At 33.7% G+C, this 23,243-nt stretch overlaps 1 protein-coding gene across 19 annotated transcripts in view; it reads left to right on the plus strand.

The window, feature by feature from the left end:
- NRXN1 (neurexin 1) overlaps positions 1-23,243 on the plus strand; it is a 1,424,087-nt gene that overhangs the window by 625,329 nt on the left and 775,515 nt on the right. For 11 of the 19 annotated variants that reach the window (XM_072635587.1, XM_072635590.1, XM_072635592.1 and 8 more), the window contains 2 exons: positions 4,271-4,474; positions 7,067-7,093. In XM_072635587.1, the coding sequence (XP_072491688.1) occupies positions 4,271-4,474; positions 7,067-7,093 (231 nt within the window). The remainder of the gene's footprint in view (positions 1-4,270; positions 4,475-7,066; positions 7,094-23,243) is intronic. The other 8 variants (XM_072635593.1, XM_072635598.1, XM_072635600.1 and 5 more) reach the window with 1 other exon arrangement.

Raw genomic sequence — 23,243 nt, forward strand, 5'->3', positions numbered from 1 at the left:
AAAAAAAAAACAAAACAATGAAGCTTTATGGATGGGTAATATCTGTTTTGTTATGTGTTTATATATAATAACACATAATTATTATTTTCCCTGTTGCTTTTAAACATGTCAAAGGTTTCTTGTGAATTTTTTCCATTTTTTATTATGAAATTTTTCCATTTTTTATTATGAACAAACATAAATTTGTGTTCATCTCATATATTTATGCTAGAGAGATTCAGAATTATTTACAAAATAAAAATATTTTCATTTCAGAAAAGGAAATATTTTTTGGCAAAATTGTGGATAAAAGGCTATATTTACAAGATGCTTAAATTTTCAGGATGAAAATGGGACAATAACATTAACTCTCCAGTTTTTTTTTTTCCTTTATGAAATGGAACTAGCCAGGTTTAACTAAAAATTTTCATCCAAGTGTTATAAAAGCACTTCAAACACTTAGGCTGTTAGTTGGTTTGGAAACAAGACAGAGAAGTTACTCTTTTGAGAAGGTGGTAGACTGGTGGTGGTGGTGGTGGATGTATAACATTTTGTTTCACAAATCATTTTACATACATTATTTCATTTGATTCTCACAACAACCTTTTGAGTAAAGTATTGTGAGTATCATTGTCTACAAATGAACAAACTGCAGCTCAGAGAGGTTAAGTGACTTGCTTATAGTTACACAGATCCTATCATTGGTGAAATTTGAACCCAAGGCTTTCCTGACAGCAAGTCCCTTTTTATGTCCATTAAAGCTGTGCTACTAAGAAGTAATGAGTACTTTTTCCAATTTCTGAGTATTCCTTCCTTCCTTCCTCTCTTTTTTCTTCCTTTTTCCTTCCTTCCTTCTTTCCTTTCTTTTTTCCCTTTTCTTTCCTTCTTTTGTTCCCTTCTTCCTCACTTCCCTTTTTCCTTCCTTATTTCCTTCCTCCCTTCCTCTATCTTTTCTTTTTTATTTCTTTCCCTCTCTCCCTTCCAATAAGGGTAATATTTGATGTGGCAAATAAAGGGTGTGTCTACAGCCATATCCACCTATTTTCAAAAATGACCATGCAGAAGTGTGGTTCTCAAGAGAGCTTTCAAGGGTCACATTAAAGATGAATGATTTAAGAGTCAGTCAAGGCTTACTGACTTCCTGCTGTGTACTCAGTACTATTCTTGACTCTAAAAGAAGACACTGTCTTTTACAGAAATTCACCTTCTGCAACTGAAGGGGTTATTCTTTGGTCTACACTGGACCATACCCTATCACCCATCTCATCATATTCCACTGAATTCCAACAATCCCTCCAATCCTCAGTTTTAGTCAGTAATGTAACAATGATCATCAGTGAAAATGTAGGATAGTTTCCAAATGGTAACTGTATTCCATCTTCCCCTCAGGGATTTTGACTGTGGTTCTTGAATCATAATCAAGAGACCTGAATTCAAATCCCACCTCAGATACCTATTAGCCACATAATATTAGAGAAGACTTTTAGCAGGTCTCTGAGCCTCTGTTTCCCTCTGTAAACTTAGGACAACAACATTTATAGTACATATCTCATAAGGTTAGTGTGAAGAAAGTGTTTTATAAATCTTAAAGCACTATACAGATGTAAATTAATATTGTGGGTTGATTCTATGTGGTATGAGTGAAAAATTGGTGAATTTGGAATCAGGAGACAAGTTCAAACCTTAATTCTTGCATTTGCAACCTGTGTGACCTTGAACATGTCACTCAACTTCTTTGGGTCTCAGTTTCCTCATCTATAGAAGGAGATGGACAAGATGAAATCTAAGGTCCATCCCTAAGTATACGATTTTGCAATCTAATTATCAAGTAATCTTAATATCACACATACAAAGGGTAGAATAAGGGTGGATCTACATGAAGTGAAAATATTTTCAGTTTTCACAAAACAGTTGAATTAACTCTATGAATAAAAAGTAAAGCCACTATTTCATAAATTTAATGATGGCCCCTTGGTGGCGTTTATCATTTTTGCCACTTGGACATTGTTTAGCTACAGCTTCCAAAGTAAACTTACTTTTTCTTTCTTAAAAAATCTATGATTCTACCAGTATGCATTCGAACTGCATTGATGATCACAATCTCTTTAAAATGTAATAGATGATTTTTGAAGCTTGCTGATATCTTAAAAAAAAATCCATTGATTTTAGTAAAATTTATTACCCTGTAACCAATTTGGAAATAGTCTTCTCTGAACTTAGGTAGGCTGGTCCTTGGACAACAGCCCCATAATATAACACTATGACCATACTCAAAACCCTTCAAGCTTGAGAGGGTCTAGCAGAGTTTTAGCTACACCAGTTTAGCCTTTCACTTTTGCCATATAGTGCATTACAGTCAGATTTTACTGAAGACAGAAGACATACTTCTTAATGTCAGAAAAATCCTCTCTTATTAGGACTTTGATTTAGACTATTATCTATCTTTACAAACTGATTTTTGGAGGGAACAGAGAGGGAAAGAAGTAATGTAAAGCAATTGAAAATCTGATTATTTTGAAAAATCAGTTGATAAGTTGATGTGACTGAATTTGTCATAAATTTTCACATTAACTAATTCAACTCAACTCTTTTTAAAGTAATGTTTGTAATCACTGTAATTGATCTACCTGATATGACTAATTGTTAGATCAATTGTTCCTAAATACTATCTATTATCATTGACAATATTTATTTGATAATATAATTCATGGATAAACTCTTTTAACCAACTAAAATAATTTAAAGAGTGAAAAAGCATTTTAATATGGATTCCATTCAACATTCAATTTCCGGAGAGAATGGCTTTTTTATCTTTTTTGGAAAATATACTTGAGAAGCCCTATGCCCCAAATACAACCCTACTAATAAATATAATTACATCTGAAAAGCTAATCATTATGTTAACATTGATGTCAATAAAAATATCCTCATAATTTGTGCCATACAAAAATGTAATGGACTTCCTTGGGAGCTAGTGTGTTCTCCCTCTTGAAGGTTTTCAAGTGAAACGTGAAGGATGTCAACTTTTTTAGTTTGGGTTCAGAGGAGATACTTATTCAGCTAAAGGGTAGACTAGTTGGCCACTGACAGTCCTTCTAACTCTAAAATATTGGTAATCTGTATTTTCAGATAGGTGGTTTAGTAATTTAATTTCCAAATATTTTTTTCTTATATAGTATTCTAAGATGTTCGCATTATCCAAAGATACATTTGTTTTGCAAAGTTCAACACCCATAGGGTGTAAATTATTGGCTCTTTTCTGAAAATAGTTTTTCAATTTATTACCAGTGGCTCTGTACTAAGAGGAACTTCTCTAAGTGCTAATTTGCTAATACCTTCCAAATTTACTCGCTAGAAATTCCTACTAAAACGACATTGTCAATATCACATGCTCCTTCATGCTCTGAAGTCTACTTCTTCTAGGGTAGGTGTTTATCACCAACTTGTAGGGGTAACTGCCTTCAGAAAAATGGGGCATTATTATCTTGGCAAGGATGGTGTCATTCCTACTTAGCAATGTAGAAAAGGACATTAAAAGGATACAGTTAAGGCATTTTTCCTTCTTTCCTCTTTTTTTCCTATGAATCAACAGTACTCACCAAAGTGATTAGAAGCAGCTATGAAATACAGGTCAGGGCCATAGATTTTGAGTCAGATGATATGTTTTCAAATGTCATTTTTCTACTTATTAGCTATGTAACATTTGACAAGTCACTTCAGTACTCTGGATCACAGTTTTCCTATTTATAAAATAAAGAATGTGGAAGACATGGGCTCTTAAATGTCTTCCCACTTTAAGTTATATGGATCAATAAAGAAATATTCCTAAAATCTTGGATTTTTAGAGTTTGAGGAGATTATAGAGATGTTCCTACTCAATCTCTGCATACTACTGATGAGTAAACTTTGTCTTAACAAAGTAAGTGACTTGTTGAAGGTTGTCCACTTAGTGGCAAAGTCAAAAATGAAATCTTAATCCCTAGACTACTTCTAGTGAAGCATTCTGACTGCCATATCATTTTCTCTTTCAATTTCTTCATTGGAAATTTTGTCCTCGTAAATGTCTCTGATACTTGTAATGTTAAAAAAAAAGTCAGTCTCACCTTCTATATGAAGTCTACTAATGTGAATTTTTCTTTTCAGTTTTGAGAATTCGATAGTTGAAAATAAAAGGTTAAATTCACACATTCAGTGCCAATTGGGCACATCTCTAATGTATGACCTTTCTTCCTTTGAAAAGTGCAAGTGAACTAAACCAATAAAGGAAATTTTATTTCTCCCCTTTTTGCAGAGGCAACTGTCTTGAGCTATGATGGAAGTATGTTTATGAAAATCCAACTTCCTGTGGTGATGCACACAGAGGCAGAGGATGTGTCCTTAAGATTCCGATCTCAGCGAGCCTATGGCATTTTAATGGCAACCACATCTAGAGATTCTGCAGATACTCTCCGCTTAGAGCTTGATGCAGGGCGTGTGAAACTGACGGTCAACCTAGGTAACAATTTCCCTTCCCCCATTGAACTAACATTTTTCACCGGGTTTGTTTTTGCTTGCAATCATTCACCAAGCAGCCTGTTTGCTATGGGAAGTAAACACATTTAATGATCTAATCTCCATTTTTAAAGGTATTTATTTTTATGTTTTTCTGTAAAATTTTACTTTTGCATCTTTTTTTGGTTTGCTTTAACTGAGCCTAACATAATCTGTCATCGTGTAACTCCTATTACCTTGCAGAGTGTTCTCAAAAGGGGAGCCCAGTTTATCTTGGGATTTCTCAGGAAAATATATACTTATTTTGAGTGCTGCAAACATAAATTTTCCAATTAGTTACATTTAAATTCACCCCTGCACTTGAATGCAGATCAATCTGCTTTTTATAAGCATTCCATATACCAAATATCTAATTTTCTTGTAGTGTTTTGGTACTCTCTTCTCTGATGGGCTTTTCCTTTGAACAGTCAGACAAGGTAGTAACCCATCTCTGTTCTGAATTACTGTGTGGTGGTATTTTACTATCAAACGATAACCCACAACCCTTCAATGCCCAAAGTCTGCGGCCCTGAGCAAACAGCCATGTGAACACTAAAAACACAGACTCTTCTACAGAAAAGTAATGCTTTCCTGGTTTAATTTAGTATTTAGAAAGTACACTTCTAAGTAAACTACAGTAAAACCTCACAAATGTGGTTTAATTTTGTAGGGAAAATTGAAAATAAGAAAAAGTCTGATTTGTAGATTACATTCAGCTGTTTTGCTTTCAAGGACAAGCATATAAAACTAGCAGATAATAAGATGCTGTCAAGTACAGGTCAAACGAGAGCTATTTTAGTGATTACATAAGAATTGTTTCTAATTGCCCCCTTTAAAAAAAAAAATGAAACGACCTATGCATATATATATGATTTTTTTTAAATACCGGAGAACTTTTATTTCCTAGGTAGGCTAAACATTTTCCCTAAAATCTTGTAGGTGGTGGTGATTTCCTTAATGAATAATTCTTCCTAGATAATGCAAAAGGAAGCATGCTCAAGGTGTATAAAGATAATTACCATCTCCGAATTGGAGGGGGTCCAAATTCATGAGGTTTTACTGTACTTACAATATCTTTTTCTTATGGTTCTAAACTTATAGGCTGTGCTACTTTGCTTATGATTTCAAAATGGAAATACAAAAGTAATGAGAATACAGAAGAAAGTTAAATTAAAAATGGTTTAGGTTTAAGAAAATAAGTAGCTTTTCATTTTTTTAAAGTCCTTGGTTAAAAATTTATGTCATTGTGTCATGAGGTACACAAGATATGAAAATCCCACCCAAATCCTCAAATTACACTAGGTAGTGGTAGGTTATAAAATGTAAAATATGTAGAATTTGAATACTTTTAAACAGCAAAGTCCACCTATGAACTCCTACTTTTCTTGACTGTTCTCTTAGAGTTCCCTCTAGTGGCACCATCTGATTACTACATGATGATTTTAAAAAAATAAAAGCTTTAAAGGACTTCTTTAAACAAAGAACAACAAACCCCTACTCTATGTCCTCATTAAATGGGGATAGACCCTCCCTCAGCAAAGCATTCTGTGGAAAGAGTTGTGTACGTGCTGGTCCCTGGCTGTTTGCAACCACTTTTCTGATGCGGTTGACGACACATGACAAACTCAGCTATATGGAAACAGAATCTAGGTTTCTATTTTTCATGCTCCCCAAAGGCACTGAAGAACACACACATATCAAAAAAAAAAATCATCCCAAATGCCCTTTGAACAAAATTCACTGTCCATAAATATGGTATGTAATAGTCCGAAACAATTTTAAGAAATTAAGTAATCAATTATTATTCCAGGGCCATGTTCACATGTTCACAAAAATCATGTTGTTAGCTTGCTAGAGAGGAAAAGTTATGAAAGGAGACTAATGGGAAAGAAAGGACCTGTGTGAGAGAAAAGGCTTGGGTAGCCTGAAGAAAGTGCACCCCTTGAGCGCCAGTGACACCTGAGGATGCCTTTCCTTGGCCTACTCACATAAGCCATAGAATCTTGCCTATAATGATCTGGTGATAATTTGTGTCCATTCACGTGGAATAAGAAATACCTCAGTTGCTAAAGGAAGGGATTACAACTTATTCTATTTAAGACCTTCCATTCAGAAAAATCATGGAAGCCTTTGTGGGATACTGGATCTCTGAGGTCCCAGATGTCTGAGCCTAGCTGGGACTGCTCTGTACCCCATTGTGACGGAGCACTTTTTTTTAGTTACCTGGAGACCAACTCTCTGTTCTTTCACAGATGGGAAAAAAGTTGCAGCCTGGCTAAGTCAAGCATCTTTGACAGTTAAGAATGATTTTTCACTTAGATTTGTCACCATGTAGCTTTGTTTGAAATTGGCCATTTTTTACCTTTTATTGTTGTTCCAACAGTGAAGTTTTATGGCAATAATTCTGGGTTACAGTAGTATGTAAAGAAAAATGACATGGAGTGGCCATATTTGCATGTGTCTGTCCCCGGAAGGGTGGACTGTGATTTTATTGGATGTCTGCAGCTATTACCTTGAAGGATAAATTTTCATTTTTCATCTATTCTTCCCCATCTAGATTGTATCAGGATTAACTGTAATTCCAGTAAGTTCCTATTCAAAATTTTTAAAATGTTATTCCTCCATTATAAAATGATGTAAGCTAGTTGAAAAAATACAGTGATGTTTAGAGTTTCCAAAAACCCATTAAGTCACTCTTGAAGTACTTCAGCTCATCCTATAGGTGTAAAAATTCATTGTGATCTTTCTCTAATTGAGCAGTTTTTCTCATGATCATTTTTAAGTTTCAATGAGAAAGAGGGTGACAAGAATTCTGTAAAAGCCAACTACAGAAATGGTTCATTCATCCCTTTATAGATCCATGGGTAGTAGAAGTGGCATTATAATTTGTCTACTTCTAGTTGCTATTTTTAGTCTTTTCATTAATGACCAGATACAAGAGTAATCCCAGACAGGAAACTCACTTCTCATGTACAGAAGGACATTGTACTGTATGACCCCTAAGGTCCCTTGAAATTGTAAATCTATGATCATAGGATCATTTCCTATTTCTTCCTTTTTTTACCTCACATTTCTCACTGGAGTCAGAGTCACTTAATTTCCATGGTGTTGTGGTTTCCTTTATGAATTATCCTAAAACATGAACCAATGACTTAGAAAGTTGTCTTTCTGAGTCTGTTATCCATAGGATACAATTTCCTTAAAGTGTTTCCATGGCAAAAATTAAATTTACATAATGAATTTTTACACCTTAATCATATAGCTATAAAAACACCTTTAAATTTAAACATTTATTATGATGATATGCATGCCAATGATTATGAAAGTAGATGCATGGAAAGAGGCTTATTTAAAATTTAGATTATAGCACATGAAAGGAGAGTGGACTGTGATTTTATTTGGAGTCTGTATCATTTACAGACTGTCTTTAAGTTAAATTACATCATTGAATAATTTTATTTTCAGTTTTTTCTTCAGATTTTGTTGATCACATTATAGTTACAACTGATTTTAACATATTTAAAGTTTGTCTTTTTTTAGTGGTACTGGAAAACCAAAATGTTTTCTTTAACCTTAGTGAATGAATGATGAATGAAAGTCCGTGAGTCCAAATATCAAAATTATTGACCATACTTCTATTCGTCAATAAATTGTCTGAATAGTACCAAAAAATAGGTTTTATATTAATTTAAGCCAGAAGGAAAGCAACAGAAACAAAACCTTGCTGATACAGAAGCAAACGTGATTATTAAAATAGCATTAGCCATTTGAAATTGCATGATTGTTCTTCAAATGGTTTACTTTACACTTTTTGGTACTTTAAAAAAAATGACCTCTCAAATTTATCAAGGTGACTGAAGCACTAATTAAACTTATAAACTATATACTGATTATCATTACATGGGTTAAAAATCCCATAAGCAAAATTCCTTGATAGTTGGCTAATGTATTTCTACTGCTTCTACCCTTTTTCAAAGAAAAAATCGTTTCTGGGCTTAGTCTCACAATCTTACTTTTGCTCCAGGACTTCCAATGGCCATGGTCGCTTTCACAAAGTGTCTTTTCTCAGTAAATACTTTCTCCCCACAAATCATGAAGCTATATTTCTCCCGAATCTGTAGAAAATCCTTTCATGTCAGAAAAAATTGTTCTTTTCCAGACATTTTAGTTTTGTATACAATAATTTCATTTTAATTTAGAATAAACACATGACACATCTTAGAATTGACAACCTTGATTTTAAAACATCTATCTAATAAGGAATAGAAACATTGATAAAATTAAGAACATTTAAGTCTATGAATTTCATCTTGGATGTATATGGGAAAAAAACCTATGCTTTTTGATATCTATCTCCTTTAAAAATTATCTTTTCCTTTGGTTAAATATTCTTTTCCTCATTCAACTACTAGTGGGAAAAACTTAAGTTTCTATCCTTACTAAACCTATTCCTTTTCTCTAAATTTTCCTGGAATTTCATCTTTGTTTTTAGTAGAAAATTCATTATATATTTCCTTCAATTTTGAGGGAAAGCTGTTATTTTGTAGTTTTTCTCTCTGATATAAAAGAAAATTACTTGTCCTACACCAAGTCCTGGACAAAGACAGAATTGTAGATATGTATGATTTTCTGAAAAATAGAAAACATATGTACCTTTATTAATTACATCAAAGATTCATGCCTGTTTTTTTCAGAAAAAAAAAGATATCTCAGCAAAGGTTTTGTGAGATTAACTTAATCATAAAACAAAGCAAGAAAAATCATCATAAAATACCATAAAACAAAGCTAGAAAAAAATTAAAATCAAGTCCAGATCTAATTCAAAATGAGGTTGTGATGTTAAAAATTTAAGTTGTAAAGTTTTACTAGGAACCTCTATGATTAAATTCCTCTTCTACTTTATCTACCATTCCCCCAGAAATCTCTGCTGCTTCCTTTAAGCCTTAATCATTTTCCTGCTTTCCACATTAATAGGAACTAAAGTTTCTTCATCAGGATTTTTTTTTAAAAAGCTAAAATTTAGATGTTTCTATTTTCAGAGCTTTTATGATAAATTGGGAAAAGTGGAATGATGGGAAAGCAGAAGGAGGGCAGAGAAATATCTGGGCACACACATGGTCTTTTTAGAGTGCCAGAGATTTCTGACAGCTCTGTATTTGGCACTCAAATGTTATATCTGAAACCTTTAGGAAATGCAAAGAGGAAAGATCCCTTTGTCACTTTTCCCTAGGGGAAGAGCAAATTTAAATTTCACTGTGTATTTCTATTTGTCAGGTCCTGAGTTGCTGCCATTTATTCTGACTAGAAAATAATAACAGTCAAAAACTTCTGAATGGTATAATGGACTCTTTTACCCTTCCCACATTGAGTTCACTTTCCTGTATTGAGAGAAGGCTTTAAAAAAGGCATTTTCTCTATTCAAAGGTGACATGTCAGCTTTGATAGTTTAGATTACAAACTGACCATCTTTGCACAAATACCAAGGCCAAACAGTTCTTTTATGTGAATTATATCATTTGTCATTGTTTAAATGTGACTGGCATTTGGAACTTGCAATCTACTTAGAGGGCTACCTATTGAATGACTCAGAGTGAGATTATGTGCCTCGTCCCCCACAGTACCATTGTCATGGTGGGTCTGAGAACATGAAATAGATAAAGGCTTGCATGCCAGATCAGAATACCACCTTTCATCTTCTTTTTATCAACTTTTAAAAAAAATAACCTTTCCTGATCAAATCATCTCATGGACATTCCTAATGTAGCTATGACATTTGAATGAAAATGTAAGAGCTTCCTTATTCAACAAGTTCCTTGGAACACATATGGAGCTTTGCATAATCAGGAAGATGAAACCAGATCATTATAGGATTCATGGAAAAATGCTACCAAACCATGATAATTGGTAGTAATCATAAGGGGAATCAATATGAGTTGGGGGGGAAGGAGTTAAAAATATTTCATGAGAAACAGTAATTAAAAGAAAAAGAAAGTTATGCAAAATAGAGAAGTATGGTTTCATATAGAAGCCTTTTCTTTTACTAGATATTTGTTGAGTTCAGAATTTTTAAATAGGAAAAATATTCTTCTCCTGCAATCAAAAAAGTGGTATTGTTTTTAGGTAAGTATAGAAATAGCAACCAATGATTAACAAATAGTGGGAAATCTGTAATTATCCCATGGATTATTTTAGGTAAACGGTGGCTGACTTGCTATTTATACACATTTGTTGTCTTAAAAAAAGGTTTAAACATCTCCTCTACAGCCTTGTTGATGTAATTAACTGTCTCCTTCATAGGTAGTCCAAAGTAAAACTTAGGCAAAGTTGTATATAAATGACCCCAAATTCTGAATTAGTAGTGTTCAAATAGTCTCTCGCAGTTATTCTGTGAGCTAGAATTCTCAATATGTTGTGGTCCAGATAAATGCTTCCATACCTTAATCTCCATAAAACACGTCTTAGAGAATATTATTACATTATTAATTATTAATGTTATCACATTGTTTATTGTTGTTCCTTAAAAATGTTTGTTCCAAATTTGAAGGCATTATCACATAATAAAAAGAGTAATGGGCTTGAATGAGAAGCTGTGACTCAAATTATGGCAGACACTTAGGACCTATGTAACCTTAGAGGTACTCTCTCTCCTCTTTGTCCCTCATTTTGGTCACCAGTATTATTAATTCTGAGTGCCTCTCCCAGCTCTAAGTATTTGATCTTAATAGTGCCTCTAATTGCCTTTTTATCCTCCCCTTAAAATTTTTGGTGTTATAATCCCTTGACATTTACCCATTCAGTAGATTTGAATATCTAGTTTGGTCCTATCAAATATAGGTTAAGACCTGTCTATTTTCATATCACATAACCAACTCTTTAAATATGAAACAGATGTCTAGTGCTATCTGAAATTAGTGTTAAGAATACGAATTTCCCTCACTGACTACCATTAAATTGTTTCTTTTTTGCATAGCACATAATCCTACTAAGATCTGATACACTTTTCCAAACAAAACAGCCTTAGGCCTAGGCTTTAAGTTGTAATTATCTGATTCTGACCAATGCTCGTCAAATGACTTTCTTTTAAGAAGGCTTCCTTTTTTCATTAAGCATCTACCTTCTATCTACCTCTTCATTCTTTTCCTAATCCTCCCATATCTTCTTTTCTGTCTTTTTCTACCCCACTCCCTTTCTACTTTTTCATGTTAAACTATTCTTTCTCCTGTTCCCTTTATTTCCTTTCTCTGTAGTCTTATTTTTTTCTAATTCTCCCCTCCCCCCTTATTTACTGAACTTTATTTGGCTTTCATAGATTTTTAACATATAAATATAAATACGCATACATCTACACATATATGGAGAAATTTGCTATTAAATATTTAACAACCAGCTCTCAAAAAAGAAAGCAGACACAACATCCTTAAATTCAGTCTTAGTAACATTTCCTTCATCACTTTCAAAGTCTAAAGAAATCAATCAAATCCTTATTGAAAGTTCACAAATTTCTGGGATGTAAATGCTTACACTGAAATTGAACAATCTACTCTCAAGAGACAGTTTGGGATGCCTGAAGCACAACCTTGTGTATATTTATACATGCACATACATACACACGCACAAGTATGTCTGTTTTCTTTTACTTTCAAGACACATTTTGACCATTTCAAATTTCCTAGAATACAGTTTGTCTAACTCAAATTAAAAAAAAAATTGGCAGGCACTTTTTAAAGTAGTCAGATTTTAGCAGTTTAACCAGTGTTTATGGTATTACAAAAAGCTAATGCTATTAAAATTAAGTCCATGAATAATTTCACAGACAAAGCGACAAGTAGCAGATTTCCACTGCTCCTATTTACAGCTCAGTTTCCAAATATGAAAAGGAGAAGGAATCTTAATCTAGGAATACTTAACTTCTCTATTTTGACTAGAATGTAGTAAAGAAAGCTGTATCATGTTATTTGAAAATATACTTTGATGGATTGCTCAAGTGCATAATAAAATCCATGTATTTTCATTTTATTACCAGATGAAAGGATAGCCTGGATATCAGTTATTACCCCCTTTTCTTATCTTGATATAAATGGGAAAGTAATAAAAAGATGAGAAATGTCAACCAGTAGCGTTTAAACTATATTAGATTTCTTTCATCTTGCTGCATTGTCAGCAGGCTGCTTAAGAAGATGCAAGGGAAAATCCTATTTGTTCATGTGAAACAAACAAAATATGCTGAGTATAACCCTAATGGCCAAGCATTATCCTCCGAAAAGAATGTCTCTCCAGCTGTCTTCTGTACATCCCAGATAATAATAGCTTCATGTGGATCAAGATTTTTCTATCAACATATCAGTTCAAAAAGCATTTGTTATATACCTACTACTATATGCCAGGCATTGTGCTGAGCAGTGAGGATTAAAAAAAGTTCCTATCCTCAAGCAACTCATGACTTAATAGGGCAGTTAACATTTAAACAATTATGTACAAATAAGATATATACAGGATTAACTGAAGACAGTCCCCAAGTAAAAGCACTAGCAAATAAAGGAGACCAGGAAAGACTTTTTGCATATGGTAGGATTTAGCTAAGACTTAAAGGAGACAGAAGTGAGGAGAGGTAACATTCCTGGCATGAGGATTAGACCATGAAAGAGCAAAGGGTTGGAAGAGGGAGTATTGTATGTCAAAAAGAAGCAAGGAGAGAACAGTCATAATCCTAGAATACAGGTAGGAGAGTTAAGAAGATTGGAAAGCAAAGAAAGTGAAAGCTTATAAAGGGTTTAAAAGTCTAGCAGAGGACCTTATATTTGATTTTGGAGGTAATAGAAAGTCATTGGTATTTACTGAGAATGAGAATGACATGGTCAGATGCATGCTTTGATAGATGAATGGGGGATAAGCTGGAGAAGAGAGAGACATGAAGCAGGGAGACCAAAAGACTACTACAATAACCTAGGCATGAAGTAATAGGATCTTTGCTAGGATGAGGACAGCATCTGAGGAAAGAAGGAAGTGTGTATAGGGAAAATGCTATGAAATGCTGTGAATCAATAGGAATGGCCAGCAGTGGTTGGGAAAGTGAGGAGTTGAGCCTGACACCCAGGTTGCAAGCCTTAGCGACTTAGTTGAATTTAAGCTATTATGGGACATCTAGTTCAAGATATTCAATGGGCAGTTGTGGATGAGAGACAGGTCAGGAGAGAGGTTAGGGCTTGAAAATAGCATAGAGGACATCATTAAAACTACTGGAGCCAATGAGATCACCCAGTGAAATAATAAAGAGGGAGAAGGGAAGAGGGCCCAGGCCAAAACTCTGTGGGATATCATGGTTAGCAGGCATGACTTTCTTGAAGATCCAGCAAATGAGACTGAGAAGAGTCATCAGACAGGTAGAAGAAAAATAGATTAAATCATTTCATGGAAACTTAGAAGAGGATACCAAGGATAGGAGAGTGATCAACAGTTAAAAGCTTGAGAGTGGTCAAGAAGGATGACGATTAAGAAGAGGTCATTATATTTGACAATTACGAGATGCATGATAACTTTTGGGAACTCAGTTTTAGTGGTATGATTCAGTCAGAGATCAGACTACACAGAGTTAAGAAGAGAATGAACATAAAGGAAGGGGAGACACAAAGTGTGGATGAACTTCTTGAGAGGTTTAGCCATGAAAAAGAAGAAAGTGTATATGCAGATAGCAGGGGTACATGGATAGGTTTTGAAAACTGTATAGATGAATGGTCTCTTAAGGATGGGGAAACCATTTGTGTGGGCAGTAGGCAAATAGGAGATAGGAAGAGGCAGAAGGGTGAGAGAGTGTGATGATAGAAGAAGTACTCTGCTGGAGAAGATGGGATGGAAAGGGATCACTTATGCATGTAGAAAGATTTTCCTTCACAAGGAAAATGGCTACATCTACATGGGAGGAGATAGTGGAGGAAAGTGTCTGAGTAATGGGAGATGAGGAAGAAGGGATAAAAGGTAACTCTTAGAAAATGGCCTTAATACTTTTTCATTGAGATTTGAGATAAATTATCAATTGAGAGGGGAGGGGAAGCCTGGGATGTCTAATGAGGGATGTAAAGGCTTGGAAAAGCTACTGAAGAGAGTGAATATAGAGTCCATCAACTAAGGAAATGAGTAGATGAAAAAGAACGTGTAGAAAGGAATGTAAATATAGAAAATGGAGCCAATGGCCTAAGTCAAAAGTGCCTAAGAAAGAGAAGAGGTAAGGTAAATAACCTCCAGAAGAAACTTGAAGGAAATTGTGGCCTGAAGGGTAGAAAAGCAATAGAAATATATTGGAAAAAAATAATAACAGGCTATCTTGCACGGAGAAGATTGGCATCTTCCAGGTAAATGAACAGAAAAAATAGAATTTAAATAATGGGAACTAAATGAAGGAAAGGCCAATGTGAATTCATCAAAAGTGTGACTTTTAAGGATTCTTTTTTTTATAAAAGGATATTTATGGAGGTCACACAAGTATATGCATTAAAAGAATTATAGGAAAAAAAGAAATATAGGTCATTTTTATTTATATACATATGTCTGCATGATTACATAAACAGAAAGAACAAAATGTCCCAGATATTTTGCTAAGTGTTCTACCTAATTTAATTAACCTCCTCAGTTTCCATGATTTTTATTTTTGCATCAGTCACCCACTAGGATAGTCACACCTGAGATATCACCATAACACGTAACTACAACTGAATTATTAAAAAGTTCTAAGTAAATGTCATATTACAGAGGGTTTATTCTTGTTCATCTCTGTTGTTGAAAGAGTTGGGTGGAGATAAGGAAAGGGAATTTTGGTAGATATAGTCATAAAAAGTTTGGAAGGAAGAGCTAGAGAGTAAAAAGGAAAGGGAGACCTACTCTTTTCTAACATTTCCAATTAGCTGGGTTTTCTGTCCTACAGAGGAGATTTTCTTTATGTAAAATGATGGAGGAGGAAAAGATGAATGGTGGGATGAAGGGTGAAAATTCTCAGAAGTCTTTAACTTCTGCAGTCATTGCCTGGGACATAAACATTTTACTTTTGTGAAAAATACCTTGAAAATTTTCATTTCATATTGACAAGGAGGGGAGGGTGGCTTCTTTTCTCTCAATAATGTTATCACCTCTAAGTTTATTGATAACTGCCAATGTATTCTGAAGCCCTAACTCAGCAGTTGGAAGATATTAGCATTGTTTTAAAATGTTAATGCCTTCAAATTAAGGTAGGGAATAATTTTGCAGTGAATGTTTTAAAAAAAATAATAGGATTAACTTTGCAAGTTCACGGTCCTGATGAGCCTTGATACATGATAGAAAAGTACATTGAGTTCTCTGCCTATCAATACTGTTAGATATATCCATTCATTCAGCTTATTACTAGAACTTTATGCTTTTTTTCTTAAAATAAACTCTCATTAATTCAGTTTTTATGAATTCAGAATTTTGATCCTTCAGACAGGCCTGAGCTGAATTATATAGCTATCTATGAAGAAAAGGATTGTTAAATAAATTAATTGTGTAAACAAAGTTACAAGGAGACTAAATTGCTTAAGAGAAGGAGCTTTTCAAGTATGTTCCCAAGACAGATTTATACAATTATTATGTTAATTAGAAATTATTCTTATGTATAAACTGAAACTAGTTCCCTCTAATAGACCTAGAGTACCTCTGTCAGTTTAGAATATTTGAAAAAGTTAAAAATGGCATTTTTGAAAAAAATATTCCGTACTTGACATACCAAATCTAATTCTACTACCTTCAAATTCAGCTAGAAGTAATATCTTTAGTTAACAATAGCTAAACCTAAAAATTGTGGAGTATGATGAAAATATCCCTTAGCACATCAGTTGGCTAACTTACATGGCACCATTAGCTAGTTTCTAGAGTTTATTGAGTATTACACTTTAAACATAAAGAAAGCAACAAGGACTTGGCAGAGAAGAAGAATACAGAGAGACAGGGAGATTTCCGTTGAAAATGTACAATTCTCCCATTGATTTCACCCCCACCCTTATTGACTTTGGTCCAGTACTGATATATTGGAAAGATAGCAAAGTGATGGTCGTTGTCATTTGAATAGCAAATTAAAGAATACCAAGCACCACTTATTCTGTGGGAGAGAGTTCCTTTTTATTTCTTTCACCCTTCCCTCCCACCAAAATCAATATTGGGTTTTCTTTCTTATATTCCTATTTCCTGATTCTGCTTCGTTGGAAAATATTTTTTATTGCATCAGAGCTTTTTTCACTACAGTGCAAGTATGCACAGCACATTTTTTGAATCACATGTCTAATTTCATTGGTATGAAAAACTCTACCAAATTCAGGTCGTCACCCAATTTCTAATATTCAGAGAAGGTTGTCTGGAGTACCAAAAGGTCATCCAACGTCAGGATCAATTAGATTAGAGAAAGAACTTGAATCCAAGTCTTTCTGACTCTAAGTCTGGCTCTCTACTAATTTTGTCAGATTATCTCTCTTAGTGCTATTGAAATGAACTATTTGACACTCATTTGTATTTTTTTAGTACATATCTAGGACAGTTAGGATCTTTTTAGAGATTCAGAAATGAACAGGTAAGTCATTAACAATACTACAAATATTTACATATTTTCCTCATTTGAGTAGATGACTTCAAAGAGAATAACTGAGGATATATACACAGTCAGTGAAACCATAAAACAAAATCATATCATGTTATCAAAAAATATAGAAACTCTCTCTATATATATTTGCAATATGTAATATATATACATATATCATATATGGAGAGATGGATAAGTGAATCAATAGATAGATGATAGACACAGACAGACAGACAGACAGATAGACAGACAGACAGACAGCTAGATAGATAGAAAAATAGATAGATAGATAGAGAGAGAGAGAGAGAGAGAGAGAGAGAGAGAGAGAGAGAGAGAGAGTGATAGATAGATAGATAGATAGACAGATAGCAGAGTGCTTTGGGGCAAAGAAGATAGCAAAATAATATTTATAAACAAGACAGACAGAGGGTAAAAAGAACTTTGTTCATTCAAGTCACTGAATATAATGTCAATTCAATTAAACAAGAATACTTATAAATGATCTATTCAAATATAAAATAGTGCCATCAAAAACAGAAAAAAATGGGTTAAGAGTTTGTCCTATACAGAGAACAAAACACCCAAACCTGGAAACATATTGAAAATGGTAATACACTCTGGATTAAATACTTTTCCAGCATGTCAAAATCTTTTGTTTATACTTATAATAACTTTATCTTCATTCAGTGGTGTCTACATGCAACCATTGGCAATTTTAAATCTGCTTTGGAATTAGGTAGAGGCATACAATATTATATATATGCACATTATATATTATTAACCTGCATATATATGTTATTTATGTGTGTGTACATGCATATATGTATACATGTACAAGCATGTCAGTTCAATCTTGACTGATTAAAAATTGATTGTTTTTTTCTCTCAGATTAGTCAATTGAATTAATTTTTCATTCACAGTGATCTAGCTAGGTATACATTTAGGTATAGTCAATGTTTTACATTTTTATTAATTCCAGAGGAAATAAATAGAAACCTACAGTAATATTTTCCTCCTGAGCAACTGAAACTGGATCCATCAATGTAATTCTGAAACTATGCCATGTAATTTTGATTTCTAATTTTTAATTTGAAATTCCTTTTGTAAAAATAGCCATTTACCATATTTGTAGCATGCTAAATGGTCATATACTTGTTAAACCTGCTACTTACTTGATACTTGGATGGATCAGTGTTCTAATCTGTATGGATACTTCATGCAACAATGCAGTTCACAACCTATCTATACATGTCTATCCTATCCTTGTTCATATTTTCCATTAAATCCTCCAAAGAAAACCCTCCTATTGTGCTTGGACTTTCCTCTGTATCTCTTGGCACTAGGCTTTCACTATCTTTCTCACTTATTCTAGACTCTCTCCCTCTGTCTCTGTCTCTGTCTCTCTGTCTCTCTCTCTGTATGTATATATGTATGTATGTGTATACATATATATATATATATATAGATAGATAGATAGATAGATAGATAGTACATGTACATGACATAAAGAAGTTATTGACCTTAGAATGAACAAAACCCAAAAGATAAATTTTTCATAAACCATTTGCCCATGATTTCAAATGCAAGACAGATTTCTCAGTGGTCTCTGAAGGGACCATATGAACATTATCCCAAGATTTTGGGAAATGTTCCAAATATGAGTGACCTTGAATGTGCAGGTACCTCTGTAAGTCTGTTGTTGCCTTTGGACAAGTGCTGTTCTAATAATAAATGGACTAAAAACCTAAAGGCCTGAATGAGAGCTGATATAATTTCTGTGTAAGAGAATTGATAAGAGGCAAGCAGACATTAATTTTCCTTTTTACCTGTTAGTTAAATCAGCATAGAAGATGCTCCAAATCCTGTCTCCTTGACAAATCAAACTGATTTGGCACATGGCTTAATTGTTGCATAGTCACTGCTACAGCTGGGTGACCACCTGTTTCCAAGTGCTTCCTAGGGAGTAAATTGAGTCATTGGTTTCAGAGGACCTTGAGTCAAAGACAATTTTAGGCAAAAGAGTAACAGAAGATTTCAAATGGAAAAATAACATTCATTAGGCAGAAAACCAATGGCTAAATATAAATTTTATATAATAAGTAAGTTAGTGTTGATTATATGAGATAGTTTTAGAGGCAGCACTAATAGATTAGGTGATATTATTTTGAAGCAACAAATCAGGAGTTTCTTTTTTTAAATGTGTATAGACATTTTTGCAAAATTTAGTTGATTAATACTAATTTTCATATTTTAAATCAGATACTTAGAGTCCTTCCTTAGAACAGACCTTTTAAATTCATGTGTATAGTCTACTGTTATCAAATAATAAAGAGTGAAAAGAATTACGTTCATTGCCAATTGTCAGCATTCACCTGATCAAATTAATTAGAAAACAACCTGATTGATGACATTCAGTTAGTCCAAAGAATGATATTAAATTTTATGATTCAGGTCATTCTGCTAGGCCTTGTTTGTGTCATGTACTCTGTTGAGGATTTGAACATTATGTAAGGTTTGTGCTGATTATTAGGAAAACATAATGTAAGCTAGAACTTATAATAAGTATTAGTAAAGGAGGCAAGAGATCAACTTACCCAAATGATCCCCCTATTTAGAAGGAAGTAAGATATATTTGTATTTATTTTCTTTTTATTGTTTCTTTATATTTTATGTACCTTTGTGTCTATCTTAAAATATCTGAGATGAACTAACTCATAATTCTTAAAGTTTGTCATCCTGAATGTTTAGGAGTTGGTGAAAAAATTACATAGTTATATCCATAGTACATACATACATAAAGATTTTCAACACTGAGTTAATCTAATGGCATTCCTATAATAACCTAAAATCCATACAAACATTGCCTGAAAGAAGAAACAATATACTTAAGGATAGAAATAGGTATGATTTTTACGCTGCTGAATATCAGTCTCCCTGCTCTGCTCACACAGCACCAAAGCAAACGACTTTCAGGAACATACACAGAACTAATCACATTTTCCATCTTCCCCAAAGACGTTTTGGAGTTATGGAGAAACAACCTGAGATACGTTTTCACTGGTACTTTTATAGCCCTCTGTTTCTTTTACGTCTTTATAGACAGCATGCTTTCAGTTTAAAAGAAAAACCCAAGAGAACATTAAACATTTAGTCTATCACTTCATGTCTGCTATGAATTATACTTTACACTGAGTATAAAGTTAGTAAAACACTTAAACTTGCATAAAATTATTACCAATTATAACAAAATTGCTAAATTGCAAACAAAATTCTTACAAAAAGAAAATGGCACTTTGTGCCAAATGAGAGTGTAAAGTTAATTAAATAAAGTCACAGTCCAAATCTTTCCTTTCATTAAAATTAGGCCTTTTGAATCCATTTATTTAAACTTATTAAAAATAGATTGGTGAAAAGGTATATTTTAAAACTTTCTCTTAGAAATATATTTTTAAATTTATGTTCATTTATACTTTGGTGTTCAGAAAAGGTATGATATCTTTAAAAGTTATTTTTCTTCATGTTAATAAGTATTTATTGCTTGATGTGGCATAAATAGGCACAGTCAATATCAAAGCCATCAAGGCAAAATGGGTTTCAAGATGACACATAACATATTGCTTCTCTCTCACGTTAGGAGGTTCATCTACAAATGATTTAATTAAAAGTGATTTATTCTAACTTGTCACATCTGAATTTCTGATGCCATTGTACAATTTGGGCATGCACGCACATGCATGTACACACACATACAAGAAATGCACTCACAAAAGAGGGTCTTTTGACAGATTTTAAGGAAATAAGTAGAATTAGAGTTGATAGAGAGAAAATTGAAATGAAGTCCTCCTGGGTTATTTCCATTAAATCTATTCAATTCAATCAAATTAAAATCTACTGAGCACCTAATAAATGCAATGGTATTTGTTAGTTGAGGTAGTTTGTCATAGTAAATAACAAGCTGGCTTAAGAGTCAGGAAGACCTAGACTCGAGTCACTCCTCTGACACATGCTAACTCTATAAATATGGCAAGTCTCTTAACCTTCATATGCTCTAAGTAACTCAATGCAAGTATAAATTGCAGAATTGTTCATCCAAATCTGCTGAGAGAGTTTTCCACACCAACAGAATGACAGCGATATAATTGTTTAAATTAAAACTCTGAACAATTAGGCATTATAGAGAATACTTTTTATAAGTGTTCTCTCTAGGCATTAAATGCATGTTAATATGAAGATGAATCTGATGGATTTTTTTCTCCAAAAGCGAAGGTAATTTTTCTTTAATTTGCCAATTTCCACATTGCTGAATTTGAAATCTGAGAAATGAGATTCTCTAGTTATTACTCAGTTGAATGAAGTCTGTGATAAAAGACATTGTCAAGAGAAATGAAATATTTTTCAGCAGCTGTCTAGGTTTCCATCAACAAGGAGGAATATTTTCCTCTGACCCCCAATCCGCCCACTCACCCACAAAATCTATAGAATCAAATCAACAAAATTAAATGAGCACCTACCATGTGAAAGGCACTAAGTTGCTATGGGGGTTACAGAGGATAAAACTGTTCCTCAATTTACAATATGATTCAGGAGTGAAAACTAAAATTCTTAGGTGTTTAGATAATAGGAAAATATTTAAATACAAGTTCATGACAATCCATCAATGAATATTTATTATATATACACATACACACAGAATGAGAGAACATGTATGTTATATGCACATAAAAGTGTATGAAAAATAAATACATTTTGTGGCAAGCTATAGCAGCTGAGAGGATCAGGAAAGACCTCACATAGGAAGGCTGTGCGTTACCTGAGTCCTGAAGGAAACTAAGGACTCTAAGGAGAGGCGTGAAAGCAAGCACCCAGACATACACAGGAGGCCTGCTATCACAGGTTCTTAGATCTGCATTTCTAAAAGGAGAGGCAACTTTTTGAGGGGTTAATAACGTCTTTTAATCAAGCACATATATCATTCACTTAGTTCAGGGCAAAAAATCAGCACCCTGAACTTCAGAGACAATACAGAGAAATCTGAATCAACAGACAGCACTTCCAAACTGTCTGACAGTAAGCAATATGTACAGCACAAATCAACAGACAGATGCAACCACCAGACCATACATACATAGTTACCAGAAAGGGAAGCACCAACATCTGGGTTTTCAAGCAGGCGAGGGTGTGGGAAGTGAGGAGGGGTGCTGCTTAGCAGTTTCCCAGAGTCTCATCTGGCACACAAAATCTAAGCCCCAAAGTAAAGCCTCACCCTCAGAGTATTTATACATTTTTTAGAGCCATAGGGCATCACAAACCTTGAGAATCACTGCTTCATTAGCAAAAGATGTGGGCCTTCCTACAAATCTTCCCAGGCCCATTAATAGTTGAGGAAGGTCTTTAATTATGTTAAAATAATTAACAATAGAAATACAAATACTGTTTCTAGTTAAAGAAACTCTTGGTTGATAAAAGCAAGATTCAATCAGAGGCACTTGATTACACTAAAACAGAAACAGCAAAAGATTCTACTTTGCTTGCCATCACAGAAGCTTGAGAAAAGATGTGTTTCAGGCTTGGAGAATAGTCTTCACAAAGATATAGGGACAGGAGATAGAGAATAACATGTAAGGAACAATGAGACAGACACTGACTAGGTTGGAGAATGGATGGTGGAAGAAGGAAGACATTAAGTGTATCATTAGTGGCTAAGCGAGTAGTATGTAGGCTTTACACAATTTGTTAATGATTTTGTTATAAGTCCTCCAATTTTGTTTAACCTAAATACAACTCCAATAAAAAATAGATATTTAATCTAGAAAACAGAAGACTTTCTTAGCATTGCATGATCCTTTCACGAATTCATAACCTTTTGTGTCATCGCAGTCCAGTAAAGTCTAGGGACCCTTTGTCAGAACAATTCTTTTAAATAAAATATACATCATAAGATGTATGTTTCCAAAAGAACTACTTTTATTGAAATATATTTGTCATTTTTTAAGTTCATAGAATCCCAGCTTAAGAACTTCAGTTCTGTTTGCTATAAGAGAAAGGTCAACCATGCTCTGATGTTGGTATTTAGGACAGTTTTTAATATTGAATTTCATCCAGGCTGGGGGTCAGTTGGACAAGAATTGGGGCAAGGAAAAGGGAAAGTCTGCTTCT

The sequence above is a fragment of the Notamacropus eugenii genome, chromosome 1 (assembly GCF_028372415.1).
Source record: "Notamacropus eugenii isolate mMacEug1 chromosome 1, mMacEug1.pri_v2, whole genome shotgun sequence".
NCBI classification, from domain to species: Eukaryota; Metazoa; Chordata; class Mammalia; order Diprotodontia; family Macropodidae; genus Notamacropus; species Notamacropus eugenii.